The sequence below is a fragment of the Andrena cerasifolii genome, chromosome 9, assembly GCF_050908995.1.
Source record: "Andrena cerasifolii isolate SP2316 chromosome 9, iyAndCera1_principal, whole genome shotgun sequence".
Lineage (NCBI taxonomy): Eukaryota > Metazoa > Arthropoda > Insecta > Hymenoptera > Andrenidae > Andrena > Andrena cerasifolii.
This window is the reverse complement of record NC_135126.1, coordinates 7052333-7071395: the sequence shown is the minus strand read 5'-3', so window position 1 is coordinate 7071395 and position 19063 is coordinate 7052333. Positions and strand designations below refer to the sequence as shown.

General features: G+C 48.7%; 2 protein-coding genes across 2 annotated transcripts; both read right to left on the bottom strand.

The window, feature by feature from the left end:
* Positions 1-458: 458 nt before the first annotated feature.
* Positions 459-16692, bottom strand: Reptor-bp (REPTOR-binding partner). The gene is made up of 4 exons (XM_076820522.1): positions 16511-16692; positions 5954-6047; positions 2568-2689; positions 459-1533 (listed from the first exon to the last, which is right to left on the bottom strand). Exons 1-4 carry the CDS (start codon positions 16547-16549, stop codon positions 1429-1431), a joined length of 360 nt encoding a protein of 119 aa, XP_076676637.1. The 5' UTR covers positions 16550-16692; the 3' UTR covers positions 459-1428.
* Positions 16693-17278: 586 nt separating this feature from the next.
* On the bottom strand, positions 17279-19041 carry LOC143373332 (uncharacterized). The gene is made up of 3 exons (XM_076820503.1): positions 18069-19041; positions 17621-17884; positions 17279-17553 (listed from the first exon to the last, which is right to left on the bottom strand). Exons 1-3 carry the CDS (start codon positions 18653-18655, stop codon positions 17403-17405), a joined length of 1002 nt encoding a protein of 333 aa, XP_076676618.1. The 5' UTR covers positions 18656-19041; the 3' UTR covers positions 17279-17402.
* Between the last annotated feature and the right edge of the window lie 22 nt (positions 19042-19063).

The window sequence follows — 19063 nt, the reverse complement described above, 5'->3', positions numbered from 1 at the left end:
CTTTCAATCATTATCGCCGACACTATTCTCGCTCGGTCTGGCCTCGTTTGGCCAGAAAGGCTAGCAAACAGCTGGCAAAGCACGGGTCAGCAGTTCAATATCTGTGCTTTGCATACGCACACAGATACCGTGCAGCCAGGTAGCGCGGTGCATCGCTCTTTTCCTACTTTTTTTCCCCTCTCCCACTCTCTATCTCATCGAACAGCAGTAACGCCATTTCGACGCGCCGTGGATAATATCAATGGGGAGATTGCGCTGCAATCTGCGTAAATCGAAACAGAGATTTCGTTGTCGAACGTATTTCACGGCGGTATATGCAAATTTGTGCGCCGCGGGAGAGCGTAACGCGAAATTGCGGTGTCAAAAAATACGTCCTCAAAATGACACTGACGACCGTGTCGCTGTTTCGTCAGGTGGGAGGACATAAAGGAATTCGAGTGCACGTGAAAACTGAGTGGTTTCTTTAAAAATATCCATTTTATTCGTTCTCTAGACTTTCCTCCAGATAATACGAACAAGTTTCCGCGAATATATAAGAATAATCTGTACAAAATGAATAGCTTTCACAGTATAAAAATACCGTTTCCATCCGGGCGACGGTTGGCCACGTGGCTGCGAGCAGCGGCGTCGCGACTAAAAACAAAAGATCGCCCTTTTGGCGATGGATTTCGAAAACAAGGACTATGCCCGAAGCGACAGACTCTCCAGAGCATGGGGAATACTGTCTGATAAACTTTCTCCTTTTCTAGCAACGATGCACAAAAATCGTCCGTCGTCTACGCGTAACAGGGATATATAACCGTCTCTTTTTTTTTTTTATGCCGTGCTCTCTAACACTTCGCGCGAGAAGGTACAGTGTCAAGGTGCGACGCGCGCATCGAGCGCCAGGGTCGAGTGCGCGGCCGACCAAGTTGACTTCGTCGTCGCCGCCGTTCAACGACGATCAAACAAAAATAGTTCAACTTAACGGGGTCGCAAGCAACAAGGGAGGCGAACAATTTTCACGATGCCCGTGAACAAAAGTAACGTCAAACGCAATAATAACAAGGAGAAACAAGAACGCCGAGGTGGCTTCTGCCTTGAAAGGAAGGACGGGGGGACTACTATCGCGGGGACTATAGGATCGAGCAGGGATTAGCGAAGCTGGGATGGAATCGTGGAACGGAGGCAGGATTCCTTTTTTCTTTTATCTTCTGCGGTAGTTTCAACGGATCGGCCGTCGAGGGGAACCGTGGCACGGCACGTGCCGCTGAGAAAGACCTGAACTCGACTGGTTGTTGGCCCCGGTGGTTGCTCTTCGACACGAAGAACCACGGGGTTGATGAGTGTGTGTAAAGCTGGCGACTACCAGAGTACGTTCGTAAAAGCTTAAAACAGAGAAACTGCGACGGAGCTCGGTGTCGGTGACTGGCGTGTCTCCCACTTAGGCTAGTTGGCCACCTTCTCCCGCTTCAGGGAGCCGAACTCCTCCAGCATCGCTTGTAGCCCATCGGGAACTCGACCGGCGTCCAAATCCGACCCCCACTGGCGATACTGAAAGAAAAATAGCGGTTACCAGGGCTTCCAGGTGGCGCGGGATCGAGCGTCGTTCGTTATACCCAAAGCGTTCGCGGGAACTTTTAAGAGGAAGAGTGGTTTGGATTGGTGGAGTGTCGGTGCGGGATAGACTTCTCCCTTCTGGATTCGATCTTGGACGACGACGGTGCTAGGATACAGGGCAAACACACTGGAGACGTTTTTTCCACGGAGTTTTTCCAGGAAACTGGAAGAGAGCGTAGGTTGTAACATGTTGAAGACGGCCCGCGCTACTTGGAATCGGACACATTGCAGATATACATACGTTTCGAGTGTTTGACTGCAGCGCCAATTATTTTCACTCTACATGCTGGACCGTCGGAATCGAAAGCAAACAGGCGCTCTCGGAGCACAGCCACCGATCACCGCGCGTCGCGGCGCAAACGGATTTTCTTCTTTCTTGCACTTCCAACGTAACTAACACGGTATCTCGCGAATAGAAGCGCGCGAGGGCATTGGGAACGAAAGTTACGGGATTTTCCCAATGCTTTCACGGGCGCTCGCGTCCCTTATCGCGTCCTGGGTGCCAGAACTAATTCCGGAAACTTCGAGGCGCGCGTGTTCTTTGCGAAAAAATGAGGGCGAGACGCGGCATGTTTACGATTCTTCGGGAAAACTTGCCGTCCTCCGTGTTCTTCTACTCGCTGCCGCGAATTTACGATATTAACGCACGGGGCGGATGCAGAGCGTCGGTGCCGGGACGTGCAACTCTGCTATCCGAACGCGAGAAAAGACGGGCATGGTTATTTAATCGCCGACACGTACGACTTTAAAAACGTCCAGCCGTAAAGGCGGTGCGCGGAATAATAGGCGCATAACTCATTCCCGCGCGAGCAAAACTTTCCAAGGGAAAGGATTTATATCGTCTCGTTGCATAGCCGGCAACGAAGGGATAGGACGGGATATTCCCACCAAGTATGACGGGCGGAATGAATCGTCTCGGGGAAAAGACGAGCGAGGATAAAGCGGTGGAAAATTTAAACGAGACTCACCGTCTCCAGCTCCTTTCGAAGAGCGAGCACAGCCTTCTCGCGGTCCGCCACCAGCTCCTCGAGGTATTGATACCTTAGCTTCTTCCGCGCACGACACTCCCTCGCACTCTGGCGGCTACGCTCTGCAAAAATAAACCGAGAGGTGCGAAAGCTTGAGAAGACGAGGTCGAAATGTCGTTAAGCCTTGTACACGCTTGGTCGCGCGTACGCTACACCCACTCGAGCTTCAACTATTCTAATTCTGCAGGAGAAAAACTTAAAACGAAGGGTGTTTTGTTCTCCGCTGGAGGGGAAATTGATGGGAATTAAAACGAGGGAGGCGTCGAATCTAACAAATTTCATGCCTAATTTTTCTACGCCTTGCGCAAGTGCGGAAGAGGCTTAAGAAACGATCCGAAAGTCGAATACGGGGAGAGGTAGGGAAAGGCAAACAGGGGAAGCGTCTGTAACGCAAGCTCTGTTCGCTCAGCGAATTTTCCGCGCGAAATCGAAAGACCACTGCGTTAAAAATGCAGGGGGGAATTCTGTGCGAAGTCTGGCGCTCGCGAGATAAGCAGCACCGAATTCTAATAACGCGCTGCGATACGTTTGAAATGGTGTTTTCTTGCGGGCGCTAGTTCCACGCGAAATGCAAATATCGCTCCGTTTCCCGACGACGAATCACGCGGCAAGAAATACGAAGGGTGTATAACGCGCGGCTGTAAAAATTCGCGGCTTAATGATACCCAGAAGCCAGGAGAGCACGATAAACCCGCCTTCGTACGTGCCGACGTACTCGATGGTCAAGTAAATAATAACAAGGTGCGTTTTTCTCCGGGATGGATTTGCCTAAGATTGCTGGAGCGCATTAATAAGACGTGTCGCGCTGTATAGAACGAACCACTTAGTAGGAATTGCAAATGAAGACGATGAAAGACGCGCAAGGAAGATGTACGGACTTGCATTTGGAATAGAAAACAAAAGCGACGCGAGCAACGCTGCGCGTCAAAGAGAGTTTGTTTAAGGGTCTGGATCCAAAGTAACGTAGGTACAGATAGAATGGCTCTAAGTACACAGTCGCCTGAGATTACCAAATTACCACCGCCACCCTCGCACCACTTCGTTTCGCATCTCTCGATCGAACAAGTCCCCCTTCGAGTCGCGAACGAACGCAGTGTCGCTAAGGATATCGAGTCTCCTACCGAAAGGAGGACCAAGCTCCGTCGATGAAACCACTGATGCGCGTTACAGCCGAAATTACGAAAGCCACGGCTGCCCTAGAAACGCTACAAACGGTCCGATGCGAGAGAAACGGGCGTCGGTAAATATTCCCCGGTTCCCATCACCGGCGGTGCCATAAATTTCGAGCGCAAAAATTACAAACGAAAGTGAAGGACAGGGGCAGTCTCGCGCTGGACGGTAACCATGGAACGATAAATCCACGTAACTGAAATGTGACGCGTGATTTTTCACGCGAGCACCGAGGCCGCGTATCAGTCTTGACGAATGGCGGCCATGCGGCTGGTCCGCGGGGCACGGTTTTCGGTGGAGGGTACGCGAAGACGGGTGTGGGGGATGGGGATGATAAAATCAATGGTAATAGCCCGTCGCGCGATATTGCAAATTTCTCGCGACGCGATAAAGACCCTTTACGATCAAGGGTCCCGGCTATTATCGCGTCTACGGCTCACTAAGCCCGCCTTTTACGCCTCTTCCACCTTTTACGCGGAAATGAACGTTCCGTCGCCGGTCCACCCTCACGGATTTTCTTTTTCAAAAAGTCTCCCCCACCTCGCGAGATTCCACGTCGAACAGACTTCTACCGGGCAGAGATTGGACGCGACACGCTTCGGATGCACTCTGGCGGGGATCGATTCGGCGTCAACGAGGAAATCGACCCGTTAACTTCGCAAAACGCGCCAGCTCCTCGTGAAAGTTTAATAAATTCTGACAGAGCCACGAGGTTTTCCGAAATTTGTGGGTTCGCGTAAGATCCACTAGGTTGCGAGGGAAATCGAACGACTCCGCTTGAAGGAAGGCAGCGCGCCCGGGAGCAGAATCCTGTCGGTCCCCTGGAGGGATCGCGGGCGCGCGAACGAAATTAGGGGGAATTGGATTTAGGACGTCTGCCACGGGGCAAAACCGAACGATCGCTGTAGCGTCAGAAATCGTGGCCGCTGAGACACAACGGGGCGATAAGAGGAAGAAAGGCGAGTGAAAGGTACACACACACCCCGGTGTAGGCGGCGTGGATCCGAGCGAGGGGAGGGTAGCAAATAGAAAATTACGGAATCGCGTAGAACAAGAATATAAGAGGAATCGCGCGGTTCGCCGAGAGAGCCGGGAATAGCGCGGGATTGCGGACGCGAAAGTTCGTTGGTCGTAAAACGAGCTTAAAGCCCGCCGCCCATCCGCCCGAAGCTTTCTCCCGACGTTAGGAACCAGTTCGAATGTACAGGGTGGAAGCTTTGGGGAGATAAAGCGCGCAACGTACAAGGGACTGGGAAACATCGAATCCGCAGGGAGATTGTTTCATCTGCGCGATTTACCGAGCTGCTCGTAGGTGAACGCGGCGTTCATGGCCTCGATGAGCCATCCGCAACGAAGGAGAAAGGGAACTAATGGGAACGCGCTAAAGAAAGAGAAGTAGGAGAGAGCTGGTGGGAAAATGCGGCTACAAAATTTCTTAATGAAACAGGTCGGACTACTGACGGGGAAAATAATCTCGTAAAATTAGTAAGCAGAGTAGCTTGGAACGAGCAACATGTGCACAAGCTACTCCCCCCGACGTTGGTTCCGCAGCGTCTTCGCGCCAGAGCTACCTACCCCCGCCGTCTACCCTGGCAAAACGACGGAATTGCAAAATACGGCTTCCGTGGCAGTTCTCGGGCGACAACATCGAGAACATTGGTTCCCGCCGCCACGTTGACCCGGCATAAATATTCATCCAGCGCTGGGGATAAATATTCCTACGGTGTCATGAGTTTGGGCCCTCGCGGACGGCCACTCGACGCTCCGCAATCAACGGACGTGTATTTCTCACGTGGCCCGTGTAACGCGCTCGGTTACAGCTTGTTTTCGCGCTTGATGCTCCGCCGGAGAGGCCAGCCGACTGCAGCCGCCGCCACCTTCAACTGCGTTTACAGGAGCTGGGGGAGAATGCAGGTCGAAGAGGATCGCGGGAGTGTGATCGAGTGTCGGTGTTCAAGGGAAACGCGGGCAAGACTGTCTCTAGTTTTTCGACGCGTAACAGGCGACGGTGGTCAAGGGAAAGTTTAAACTTTAATACCAAACTTTCACTGCGCTGCGGCATCACTCTGGGAAATCCCTTCACTCCGTGTACTTTCGTTACAGTTCACATTTCAAACTTTCCTCCAAGCATTACTGTACGTTAAGAAGTTTCTTACCGAGCTTGGCTTTCATATCCGACTTTTCGGACGCCTTCCTTCCAGGCTTGCGTCCCCTCTTGCCCCCCTCTTTCCGATCGCCGCGAGATCCCTCCTGCAATGAGAATAAACGATGTAATATAAGGATTTGGCTATTCGCTGATCTTCAGCCTATTTCTGGTGTCTGGGACGTATTATCCGCAGAAATACAGCGACGGAAGAGAATCCGTCCCAGTTATCAGAAGCGACAAACAATTTGACAACGATCTTCACCTTCGAAGCACGCGTGGAACAATAGGATGGGGTTATTCAACGTCCGCAAAGAAAACGTTTAACCATCCATGCAGTCAATATCTCGGAGCTCTCTCTGCTCCACTTAGCGTAAATATACCAAGTCTGTTATTCTACATCGCACTTCCATTATTGCACTCTGAAATTATTCAAAGGGAAAGCACACAAACTCTATCGCCACCACCGACCGCGACCCGCGAAGCTTTCCGAAGCCCGGTCGACACAGAGTGATCGATATCTAGATACCAGATGGAAGTACACCTCTGTACCCCTGTCCCGTCGAACTCGAGACCCCGCGAAAAACCGCAGCCACGGAGCAAGGAGGTCAGAGATCCGAAAACGGGGAATAAGAGTCCCCCGCGGCGGCGCGACGCCGCCCTATCCGTCGTTCCTTCCTGCCGCTGATTAATATCTCAAACGAGTTGGTTGGAGCTCGCGGGGAACAAGGCCCTGCGTTTTCAATGGAAACAAAAGCTTATTGAGTCGCGAGGAGCAGCAAGGCGAGGCCCGCTAAAAGCTCTCGACGCGCGAAATCAGTATCCACCACGCTGTCTAAGCGCGCCGTTCCCAGCCACCTACGTCCACGAATTCTCGCTCACGGATCACCGTGTATCAACGTTCTCCTCCCTCGATCGTAACACGTTTCGTTTAAGGGGGAACACCACTGTGACCGCTGGACAAGTAAGCCATTTTTAAGATTTTTTTTTCAGGTATAATTTACGGTTTTCATAGAAAAATTGTATTACCTATCTTTAGTACGCTGTCTTAAGAGACTATAGAAAAACAATAAATAGAAAAACATCCATAAGTTTTAATATATTAATTAATCTTCTAGACCCCCACACGCGAGCTGGTCGAAGGTGTAACTATGGAACAGCAGGTCCGAAATCAAATTTCATTTTTTTGTTATAAACTATATGAGTGTAGTTTCCGTCGTACGTATGGATTCTTTGATTGAATACAAATGTTTTGAAATACGCTCGAAAAACTGTCCATCTTATTCGAGGATTTTTGAAACTTTTCTTGTAAAGCGCACCATTTCTTAAAAAATAATTTGTTTAAGAAATCGGTACGTACAACGGAAACTACACTCATATAGTTTATAAAAAAAAAATTAAATTTGATTTCGGACCTGTTGTTCCATAGTTACACTTTAAACCAGCTCACGTGGGGGAGTCTAGAAGATTAATTAATACATTACAATTTATGGATGTTTTCGTATTTATTTTTATTTGTATAGTCTCTTAAGACAGCGTACTAAAGGTAAGTAACAAAATTTTTCTATGAAAACTGTATATTATTCCTGAAAAAAATTCATAAAAATGGCTTACTTTTCCGGCCGTCGCAGTGGTGTTCCTCCTTAATAGCCCGGCGGCATCGTCGTATGCGGCGCGCCCCGCGATTGTCATCGTTGTCGTTGGAAGTTGAAGTCGCTGGAGAGGAAGGAACGTCGTTCGAGTGGTCCACGGGGGACCGAGGAAAAAGGGTGAAACGATCGTTCGAGGATGAACTGGAAGAACGAGATCACGCGCCCCCTGGAGAGGGCAAGGGGCAGGCACGAACGAGCGAGTATAACGCACGCAGCGTAGGCGTGGTGTCTCGGGTCTCGGCGGACCCCGCGCGACCCGTTAAAATTTACACGTCCCCGGAGCACGGTTGTTGCGACGAGCAGGCGCGGCTGCCGCAGGCTTAGCTATGCATGTGCTCGCGGGTGACAAAATACAAATTCTGCCCCCTTTTAGGGGAGCTGTTTACCTTCGGCCCTATCCTTTCCTCTCAATCCTATCTGGTATTAAATCTCCTCGAATCCTCTTTCTTTCCCTCCACCGCTCACGACTTCTTTGCTAGCCGCCTCTGCTTTCTCACTCTCTCTATCCTACCGTCTGTGCCTCCCTCTCCTCATCCGCCGCGACTCCTCGCGCAGGTCTTTGTGGGTGGAAAATGGAATTGATGTTCCGCGATGAGTAGCGAGATACAGGAACAGAAGGTGGGCCGGGGGATAGAGAGAGAGGGACGGGGCGATTCGTGGAAGGATTCCGCGAGCTACGGGGCACCCATCGCGAGCCACTCGGGCACGTCTTAAAGCTAAGAATATAATTAACTCGCGAGAGACGGTGTCGGCGAACGAAGACGCTAGGCCGGGATGGCTGAATGGAAAAATTAGATTAAGCCCCTTTGTACTGCTACCGCCTACTATTTGGGTCGTGTCGGACGACGCGCGTCCACCTTTCTGGAAAACCTGGCGATTCCTTTATCAAAGTGTCCATCGCAACGAACACCAATATTAAGAAGATCAGATCGGAGCCCAATTAAGGCTTCGGGGTCTGATCTATTAATGAAACTGTTCTTCCTCCTAGAAGATACCGTAAACTGGGGGAGCATTGGCATGTTTTTGGAACATTTTGCTATATAATATAAAAATTAACTTTTTTTACATTTGCTTTAAGTATTCTATCACAACATTGCATTTTTGTGAATGCACTACAAGTGTCAAAATGCATCAAATTTTTGTCCTTATCCTTCTTTAATATATATTAAATACCTGCCGATGTTACCCCGTAACCGTGTAACATAGGCACATCATATATAAATAGCACTAAACCGTTAAAGTTTTACCACATCTGAACTTACATTAACACTTAAATTTGTTTCTTTTCATGTTCAATGTACTTTATTTCTTTTATTTTATTATTTATTTTTCTAATTAACATTTTTAAATCTGTTTTAGGCACCCTATTATAACATTGCATCGTTTGTGATAGTAATACAAGTGTGAAAATGCATAAAATTTTGTTGCTTTTCCTTTTTAATAGATGTTAAGTAGATGCCCCGTACTGCCAATGTTCCCCCAGTTTACGGCAACGGTCTACCTAAAAGTCTGAAGTCTAGAGAGCCGCGAAGAATGCGCGGGGAGAACTCCATGGGCGCGGCGCAGCCGGATGCTCGGCAGCAGGGCACCGCGCCAGGGAGCGGAAGCTCGTAAACCACATTGTACACAATCGAGCACAGAGGCTTTGTAGTTTCGCAGCTCGCCGGGCGATTCCCTCTTACGCGTGCTTCTCAAGCGCAAAGGCCCGGTTACGCAGCTCGGTTCGCGTCAAGGCTTGCCGCGCCGTTCCGAGCGGACCGTGATTTAATCCAGCGACGGCGTGAACGCACGACCCGCCGGGCGTTGTCGCGGCACGTATGTGGTAACACGCGTCGCTCGGCTTACACGTACCGAACGAGCGGTGCTGCGTGGACACGCGACAGTGTCAAAGGCGATCATAGCAGACCAGCAGGCTGTGTATTGATAGGGCGATCAACACGGACCACGAGATTCATAGCAGAAACTTGCAGAGATCGAACCGGCTACGAAGGGTACACAGCGACATGGAAATGGAGGAGCAATCGCTTCTACGCGCAACCAGAGGCGAACCACGAGAGCAGTCTACTCTCCAAAGGCAGATCCGACTTTAAGCTCGTTTAACGCGAAATCCGCTTCCAAGACAAAGCTGAAATATAAATAACGCGCGGCCCCAATCGACGGGGCCGCCCCCGCGAGCTGCTCCATTCAAATGGCCGCGAATAAAAATTCTTTTACGTATCCGGTGGATTTCTATTCGCGCTAATGAAGTGTTTGCACACCGTACCCGGCGTCCCCGTTCGATTCAATCTGTTTCGTGCCAACTCGCCCTCACCCTCCCCCGCCCTTTGATATTATTGCATTTCAGATTTCACCGAACGACACCGGAACGACGATGTAGCCCATGGTAATTACAACGACATCGTTCCCAAGCCCTTCAACGACTGATTCGAAGCGACCGACGAGAATACCCCCCGTTTGCCAGCGCGCATTCCATTCCTTCTACTTCGCGGAACAACTTCCAGACGATCGCCTTCCGAGTGGAAAGCCTTTAATTACAAAGGTACGGACCGCCACGCCCCAGCCCTTCGCCCACGGCTTCCGTCCGTTCCTAGAACCTAGACCGCTCTCAAATCTCACCGAAAGAACTCGTCGTTCAATTAATTTCCATTATTAGTGGAATTACTCCCAGAGTCCCTCGGCGAGACCCTTTTAAACGCGTTAGCCACATTCCCACCAGTCGATTCTCTCCAGCACCCCGAAATCTTCTCACACCTCTCTTTCCCGCCGCCTTGCCGCTAACTTTCCCCCTGAATTTTGGCTCCGACCCTACTTTTCGCCGATCCCGACCTCGACACGGTAGTCTCGTTAACGCGGCTAATTGCACTTGCCGCGAGGAATCGCACCGTCGGATTCCAGTTGCGCTTCGCTGCCAGTGCGCGGTTTTTAGCGACTGCCAGAGTTTTTGGTCGCAGACGCAAATTGATAACGTAACGCCGTACACGCGCTCAGGGTCCAAGCGACGAATGGTCACGCGAACCACTTATAAAATTAATATCGGCTTATGCTTAATGACCCCATAATTCATCGCGACGCACTAACGTCCCGCGGAGCGGTTTTGTCGTTCCGCGTTACGACGCTAGCGAGAACGCGAAGCAACGGCACTATGCACGCTGCTACCGGATCCACCGTGCGACATTATTATTACCTCCGTTCGTCGAAGGTTGCGCGATCCTCCGCTCTTTCATCAGTGACCTACTAATTGAATCTCGCGAGAGGACGACGACGCAAGTTCGACGACCACTTTTCGACCGGGGACTCGCGAGAGCCAGCGAGGCGCAACTGAACCTTTAAGACTTTAATCATTATTTCCATTAAGAAGCGCATTCGAATGCGCTTCATTTTTTTTTTTTTATAAAAGTTCCTCCTTTTTACTCTCATATCTACTGTAGGGAATGCTGGCTGTTCCATGCAAATCAGGCGATTTAACAGCGCGAGTAAGCACGGTGCTTGCGCCGTATTCGCTGTTCGACATGAATTTTCGCGTGCGTGGAAAAAGCGTCGACGGATAAATGAAAGAGAAACAGAGGGGGGGGGGGCGACGCGACACCCCGCGTTAAAGCCTCCTTGGACTTTTCCATGTCATTGTTCGTCGGATACTAACGCGACCGGATGAGGGGAGGAGAAAGCGGAAGAGGCGAAGGGAGCCTCGTAATTTTCCAACCGCGCCACCGAGGCCGCTGCGCAACAATGAACGAGGGAGGTTCCGCGAATACAATAGCGAAGCACCGCGCCGAGATCATCGCGCCGCCGCGAAAATCCCGTAAATTCACCTGGACGCCGGTTTACCGCGCGAATCTCGCGACCGCCGGCCGAACTTCCCACTTACATTTCGCACCTTGAACGGCTGGCTATTCGACGGAGCTGCGCCAGACGCCAAATGATACTTCCTATATCTTGCTAATACAGATTCCTACAACTGCGTCGAACGGTTAAGCTACCGGTAACCTCGGCTATCATTCAACCAACGTGTGCGTAGCGAGTCACCGACGACTCCATTCGATTGAACGATAACAAGCTTGTGCAAATATTTGAGTATTACGCGCGCAAAATCGCGCGACGCTCCAGCGACCCGCAGAAAGACTCTAACAAGGGAACATCCCGAACCCGGAAATTCGAAAAATTCCGAAACTTTGCGAACGTGAATTTCCTCCTGATTACAACGGAATTTTTGTTCGCTGCCCAAATTCACTCTAAGGAGGGTGTAATTGACCGCTGAAAATCGGGCTATTTTCCGATTTTCTGTTATAACTCTGTAAAATAATGTTTTCACCTAGATAGATCTAATTAAAATAAGTAACTTTTGTTTTGAAACTCGTGCTCTATCTCTTACAGTTCGCGAGTTACAACGCAAAATCGGAAAACAGCCGAATTTTCAGGGGTTAATTTCACCCCCTCAGAGAGAATTTGGGCACCAAACAAAATCTGCGTTGTAAATCAGGAGGAAATTCTTGAATTTTTTTAATCTTCGGGTTAGGGATCTTCCCTTGTAAGTCGTTGGAAAGGGAGGTATTTAGTTGAAGCAAGATCCACTAGATCTTGGGTTAGAAGAAGGGTGCTCTCCATTTAGTGGTCCCCAGGAAGCTACCGACAAATTCCTTCTCCCTGAATTTGCTACCTACACTCCGTCTGAGCTGCAATGCAGTCGTTGCTCCGAGTCCAGGAGCAGAATTTATGGAAGGAAAGCTGAGAAGAAGGTCCCCACCGTGCGACCGCGTGCCCGTATCGATAAGCACACGTCGTAGGAGATTTACGACGCAGGGAACATCTGTCGTGACGATGTCGCCGTTCGCCACGCTTCGACTACTTCGCAAACGTATCAGGATCTTGATAGAGACACAGTGCCCGGAGGATGACTACGAAATACCTCGCCTTCCGCAGACCCCCATTCATTTCCTAACGACTCGGGGCTCACCCTCGGCGATGGACGCTTGCTTTAGAGCAAGCGAAAATATAGGAAGAACGTTCTCGAACCTCGGGAATCTGAAAATTGTAAGCGAGTTCCTAAACGTAATCTACAACCAATTGCACGAGATATCAGTAATCTCGATCCAACTGAATTCTGGGTCCCTTCGCTTCCCCAGCCAAGTACCAGGCGAGATTCCTACTCGCTGCGGGACATCGCGATACGGATGCTCCGAAGCTCGCGACAGATTTACAGGAATCACAGCAGTAAACGCTTCCAAACACGCGAGCAACATTATGAAAATTGCGATGCACGTTCCTTCCCTTACCGCGTCCCATTGCCAAGAATCTCTCGGCCGCACTTTTGCGAACCCTTTTCCTCCGTGGAGAAACATCTCTACCCGGGTTCGCGGCGCGCCGATTTCGCGCGTGCAATTCGATAGTTATCAGCGGCGCGAGTAAACAAGTTGCCTTCCTGTACCGAGCTCCGCCGTATCCGAGCGAATACGCTCGGAAACGAAAAGTGGTTGCAATCGCGGACAGTGCAGCGTCAATTTCAAGGATAAGGTAGTACAAAGGTGGACCGCCTCTGTTTTCGTCGTACCACGAGATAGTTCCCGGGTCCCGTCTGCTTCGAAAATAAATTGGAGTGGCGGCGAATCGAAGGAAACAGATGGACTGTTTCGAAGGAGCGAGAAAATTTCATGTTACGAAGCGCAAGGCGGGATAAGAGCGCTATGCGTGTGGTTAATCGTAAGGGATTAATTTCAGACGGAATCTCAACGACTGTGGTTATACGGAGTGATTTAGCTAGCATGACGATCTTGAAAAGCTAGTTAATTGCTCGCGTTATGAAATAATATTTCAATCACCCTGCACAGCAGATGTATCGTACGTTTGTTTGATATTGCGGCACGAATGAGCTAGGGTAATTGTGGGACAGTTGCCGCACCTTGCGCAAAATTGTAACCGTGTCTAAATTTTGCAATGAAAATTTATTCCAAGGATGCATATTGTTAGTCGAACATCTTGTCCTACCACTAGCATTAAAGAAAATCAGAAATTTAATACTTGTCACCCTTAAAAAATTGAAACTAAAAACATCCATTTTTTAGGAGAGACGCCGCACGTGCGGGAGTGGTGCAGCATTTCGAAAAACGATTAATTTTCTATTTAAACTTGTTAATTTTAACTTTTTATTTTTAAAAAAAAATAGTAAAAGCAAAGTAAAATGAAACATCTGTTTAATTTATACAGTTATAAGGTACAATGAAATTGGAAAAATAAATAGGTACAGATATTATTTCTGATTTTCTAAACTTAATTGTCTTTTCTTCTTCCTTCCACATTTATTACACGTAAAATAAAAATAAAATGTGAAAAAGAGTAAAAAGCCCAGAAATATATTCGGATTATCGGATTTGTCATTAAAAAATAAATAATTTGCCTTGAGATATCGCGGTATCTATTTTGAGACACTTTTTTGTATTTTTAACATTAAAAGCATCGTTTAGTCGACTTAGGTACCTTCCGATGCAGTGCGCAAAAAAGTGCGGCATCTATCCCAAATGTCCGGAAGAGACGCCGCACTTTCGTATTTCCAAGTGCTATATGACCTATTCTGGCCGAGAAATATTCCACAGAGTTCCTTTAACGTATTAAAAAAATTATATCACCCAAAACTATGAATTTTCAACTACTAAGACAGCAAAAATAAACTCGTATAACTACTGAGGCAAAGTGCGGCTTACCTCGAAAATTAGCAAAATCTTTAAAAGTAATAATGGAAACACGTTCTCGCTTATTAATCTAACCTAAACGAACAGTCTAAAGCAAATAAAATCGACAGTGTTATATTGTATTACCGATAACCCTGAAATACCGAAGGTGCGGCGCCTCTCCCAGAGAGGCATCTCTCCCACAATTATCCTAACTCTAAAACGTACCGACTAGAAAACTACTTTCAGCGATCGAAAGATTCGTTCAAATTTCCCACGCTTTTCGTTATGTACGCTTCATGAGACCTCGGAGGCACGAGAGCCCTTTAAAGATTAAAAGGCCTACACAAACTGCTAGAAATCCCCTTGCGGGGTGAACGCAACGTAACTGCAAGCCACGACTTCGGATTGCGATAAATTTCGCGCAACTACGAGTAGAAATCCGCACGGAGCACAATCGCGAGCGCTGAAACGCAACAGCCTTTATCGCTGCGAAGGCAACGCACACCATCGAGATAAACTATTAATATTACGTACTTCCCTCGAAAATCAGACAATTCGCGATCGAGGAGCACCGTTTTCCCTCGAGACACATAGAACGCGTACCGTTAAATATTGCGCAGTAGCGTCGCGTGTGGGCGACCGAGTTTAACTTGGCTGTGCATCGCGATCGACCGGCATTTTTCTCGATCACTCGGGAATCTGAAGATCTGCCTCGCGGAAAGGCGTGAAGGGGCGAAACGGTAGGCACGGTGATCGGACGAGGAATTAAGCGTGCCGTGCGGTTTAGCCGGGAAAGAGTGAGCTGTGCGGATCGTTCGGAAACGGTGCGCGTAGAAGGCGTTCGAGAAACGGAACTGACTGTACCACGGCTGGCTGCGAGGTGAACGAACGTGGACGCGTACGCGCGGTAAACGCACTCGGCAGGCCCAACGAAACGGCGGAAAATGGAGTAAATGGAGTAAAAAGAGCGTGAATGGAGAACTCACCGGTGCTACGCGACGTCCGAGCTGTGTCAACTGCGCAGTTGACGGGCCAGAACGCTGCGTACAGGGACGTGGTGCACGGTACCGGTGCCCGAACAGTGCAACCGGTAGTAATAACGTACACGACAACCGCGACGCGCCACGGCGATCTCGCGAACCTCGCGCGACATCGTTCCGAGATTCAAATTCTCAATGGCGACAGCGAATTGCGCGCGCTTTCTTCGTGACGCCATGGCCCATGCGTTCGAAATGTTCGTCGCCCTGTTTCGAATAATACATTCAAAACGTTACTTATCCGTCCACATCCGATTCGTCTACTCGAGCACGATTAGCATGGAATTCGGTTTAGATTATCGGGTTTTAAATAACTCTGTAACACGATGGGAGCTCGCGAAACTTTCGTCCGGATTACGCGGAAAGACAGGATTTATGGAATTTCTCCTGCCTTCGATACGATTGTACCTTATAATATTCTTAATTTGAGTGACACGGTTCCCTTCGTTACTTTTGCTGCGATCTTAACGGAATTTAGTAAGTGAATAGTTATTTAACTGCTTAACAGTGGAGAGCCTCAAGGGCCTTTGACTTTATGACGCCATGACACCGGTAGGAATCGGTACGTGTCCGGACATGTCTAATAAACTATTACCCTCGGAACGTTGTCTCGTGGTTAGGGGGCCTATTCATGCTGTGGCTGTTAATCTCGGGCGAATTGGACCCGGAACGAACTCCATTTTCCACGTAAACGGTTATTAAAACGAAGGATATTTCACCGAAACAAGCTCCCGCACATTCCGCGCCTGACCGGTCACATGATCGCTCGGAGACTGCGACGTCATCGTTGGGCAACCGAGGGAACGAGGAAGAACGGCAGGTGGCGCGATCATTCGGCAAAAATGCGAGACAACTGAGCAGCGACATCGAACGCCAGCTAACTATAACGCGACACGCACACTGTAAAACGGACGCGCACACATGGCCACAGCTACCCTTCTGTTGTGCATATGTCCCCCCTCTGCCCCGCGGCTCCTTGACAAACCCTCGACGTCCTACATGTCCTGACGTCAAACGAAAGCAACAACGCCCTTTGTCATCAACACCCGGGCAGCAAATATGCTCGGGAAAAATACCAAAGATTTTGTACGCGCGCCCTCTTTGCACAACATGGTGTAATCTTGTTTAACGCGCGTAATCTCGTTGCCTGTTTTCCATGCCAGTTTGCATCACACGAGCACGTTGTCACTTGAATCGCTATCACAAATTGTCGACTCACCGTTTCGTTTTCCACGATGCACACGGGCTCTACCTCCATGGCTTCCGTGGTTGAGCCTGTCTATGATGTTTCCTCGGGGAATCCTTCGTGACACGCTTCGTTCTATCGCGTTTCCGTCCTATCTTCGACACTTTGCAACGGCAACGTGTGTCTGTTTACAAACACTGCAAGGTCACGCAGCAGACCCCCAGACCTCTGACTGTCGAGTATTTCGTATTACGTCACGAGCGGCGAGGGTCGCGCCACTCGCGGCGAAGTAAAGAAATATTTTGAACTTATTCGATCAAAATTGGCTGCTGATAAATGAGCAAGGCGAATCGAAAACACAGCTACGTGATCGTTATCGCTTTCGGCGATAACAGTTCCTCGCCTTCCTTAGGGTTCGCTATCAAAATTATCGATAGGGATCTACAAACGCGTTCGCTGGGTAACCGAGGAACGACTCGTATAATGTCCGAACAGAATCAATTGGATCCCGAATATTACTGGCTGGTACGAACTTGCACGAACGCCTTCAACGTTTACTTGACTATGCTTCATTTCACCTTCTACGATAATGCCGTGAACGTGCAGCAAAATACTACCAGTAAGTTACGAACGACTTCGTTTAAAAAGATCCCCGTATAAAAAGGTCTCTACAAGGTTATCAACGCTCAAACTATCGCCTTTCATAATGAACGTAATAAAGTTGCAGATGCTTTATCGTACCCGTTATTCATGGCAGCGGTGGACCTTCTGGTATACTCTATATTACAATAAATATGAAAGATTAAAACACCGAGCGTAAGTCTGTATAAAAGAGGCATTTTATTATCCGATGCATAAATTCACGATCCATGCGCCCTGTCAAGGTATCTACATACATCTACACTTTTCGTCAAAAGATCATATTTCAAAATCTGTGAAATCCGTTGCTGAAACCGTTCCTGTAATTGCTTAGGTATTCGTTATCATAAAAATCATCCCGATAATTTCTATCGTAACGTCCTCGATAAGGATAATGCAGTTCTCGTTCGTAATCCCTGAGTCGATGTGGGAAATATCTACGAATAAACAGATTATCAATGATTTAGTACAACGCCACCCGGAATCTTAATAATATACAGTTACCGATAATCTCTCGTATAAGGCATGATGTACGAGTCTGCTTTGTAATAGCTCCTGGATACCGCATCTATATCATAACGCGGATCATTAAACGGCGTTAAATAATCATTACGACGAACAACCGGGGTTAACTTCTCTCTGCGATAATAAATCTCCTTCCCATTTCGGTCGAAATATCGACCTGCCTCGTCTCTCAGGTAGTTCCTCCTATCGTCTTTGTATCGATTATTGCGATACCCTCCGGCATGATCACGATAGTTGTTAAAGCTGAACAAGACAATAAAACGATGTCTTCATTTTGCTCGCTTTACTCTTGCATACGTATAACAGATCATTACGTGGCATAGAACATGTACCGATACTAATTGCGATTCTTTTCTTGCCCGGGTTTAGAGGCTACGCTCGCTGAAAACCGGTAAAGCAGAGCGAGCACACACCTCTGGCAACTTACTTCTGTCTATTGTCGTACGTTCCCTGCTTCGCACGGTCTCGTCCAATATAGGAAGCATCGCGAGCGCCGTCCCTAAACGAGTCCTGCAATTTTTGCCCATAATAACCGCCGCTGTTCCCCGACGACTTATGACCCCTCTCGTCGTCGCTGTCCTCATAGAAGCTCGAGTTATTTCCCGACTCATCCTTATGGTAGTTGTTGCTAAAACCGGTCCTCTGGTGCCCTTTCTTGTAATATCCGCCGCCGTGGCGTTCGAAAGAATTGCTTCCCTGATCGATGGCCTCGGTTTCGCCTAAACTATGCCTTCCTTTGTCATACCCTTTCCGCGCTGTATCTTGGACGTCGTACCTCTTCTCGTCCAGCTTCTGCTCGTTAAATCCTAGCTGGCCGCTGTTACGAGCGGAATGGCCTTCTTTAATGGTCTTCTCGTCGTCGAATATTATATGGCTCGTCTCGACCTTTTTTTCCACCATGTCCGATAAGGCAGATCCTGAGTGTTTGTCAGCCTGCAGGGCTATAGAGTCAGAGGCACAAAGGCTGCGTCGAACGAGGAACAGGAGTACAGTATTCCAAACGAAACGTGGCATGGTCTAAAGTCGATTCAGTTGTGGGGATAGAATGTTAAGTAATGAGAGACATAAGTTTTCGACTGACTACTGTTGGACGATTCGCTAGATTTTATATGCAAGTGGACGGCCTTGTTGCAGCGACGAAACTAAACGCATCCTGTATGCATAAATCGAAAGATCTGCGGGAGAACCAATGAATCGACATGACCTTGGAGACCTTTCGGCTCTACGCATTAGGGAATAATCCCGCCGATCGATGAAGCGAAACGGCGAAGTTGTTGAAAATGCAAAGCGGTTAGCGTCGTTGCGAGACACAGGGGTCCTTTCACTGTTTCCCTGTCTATCTGGTCGACGCTTTACTCTATTCAAAAGACACTAGTTTCGTTAGAATTCTTTTAATACGTTAAAACTTACAAATAATACAAA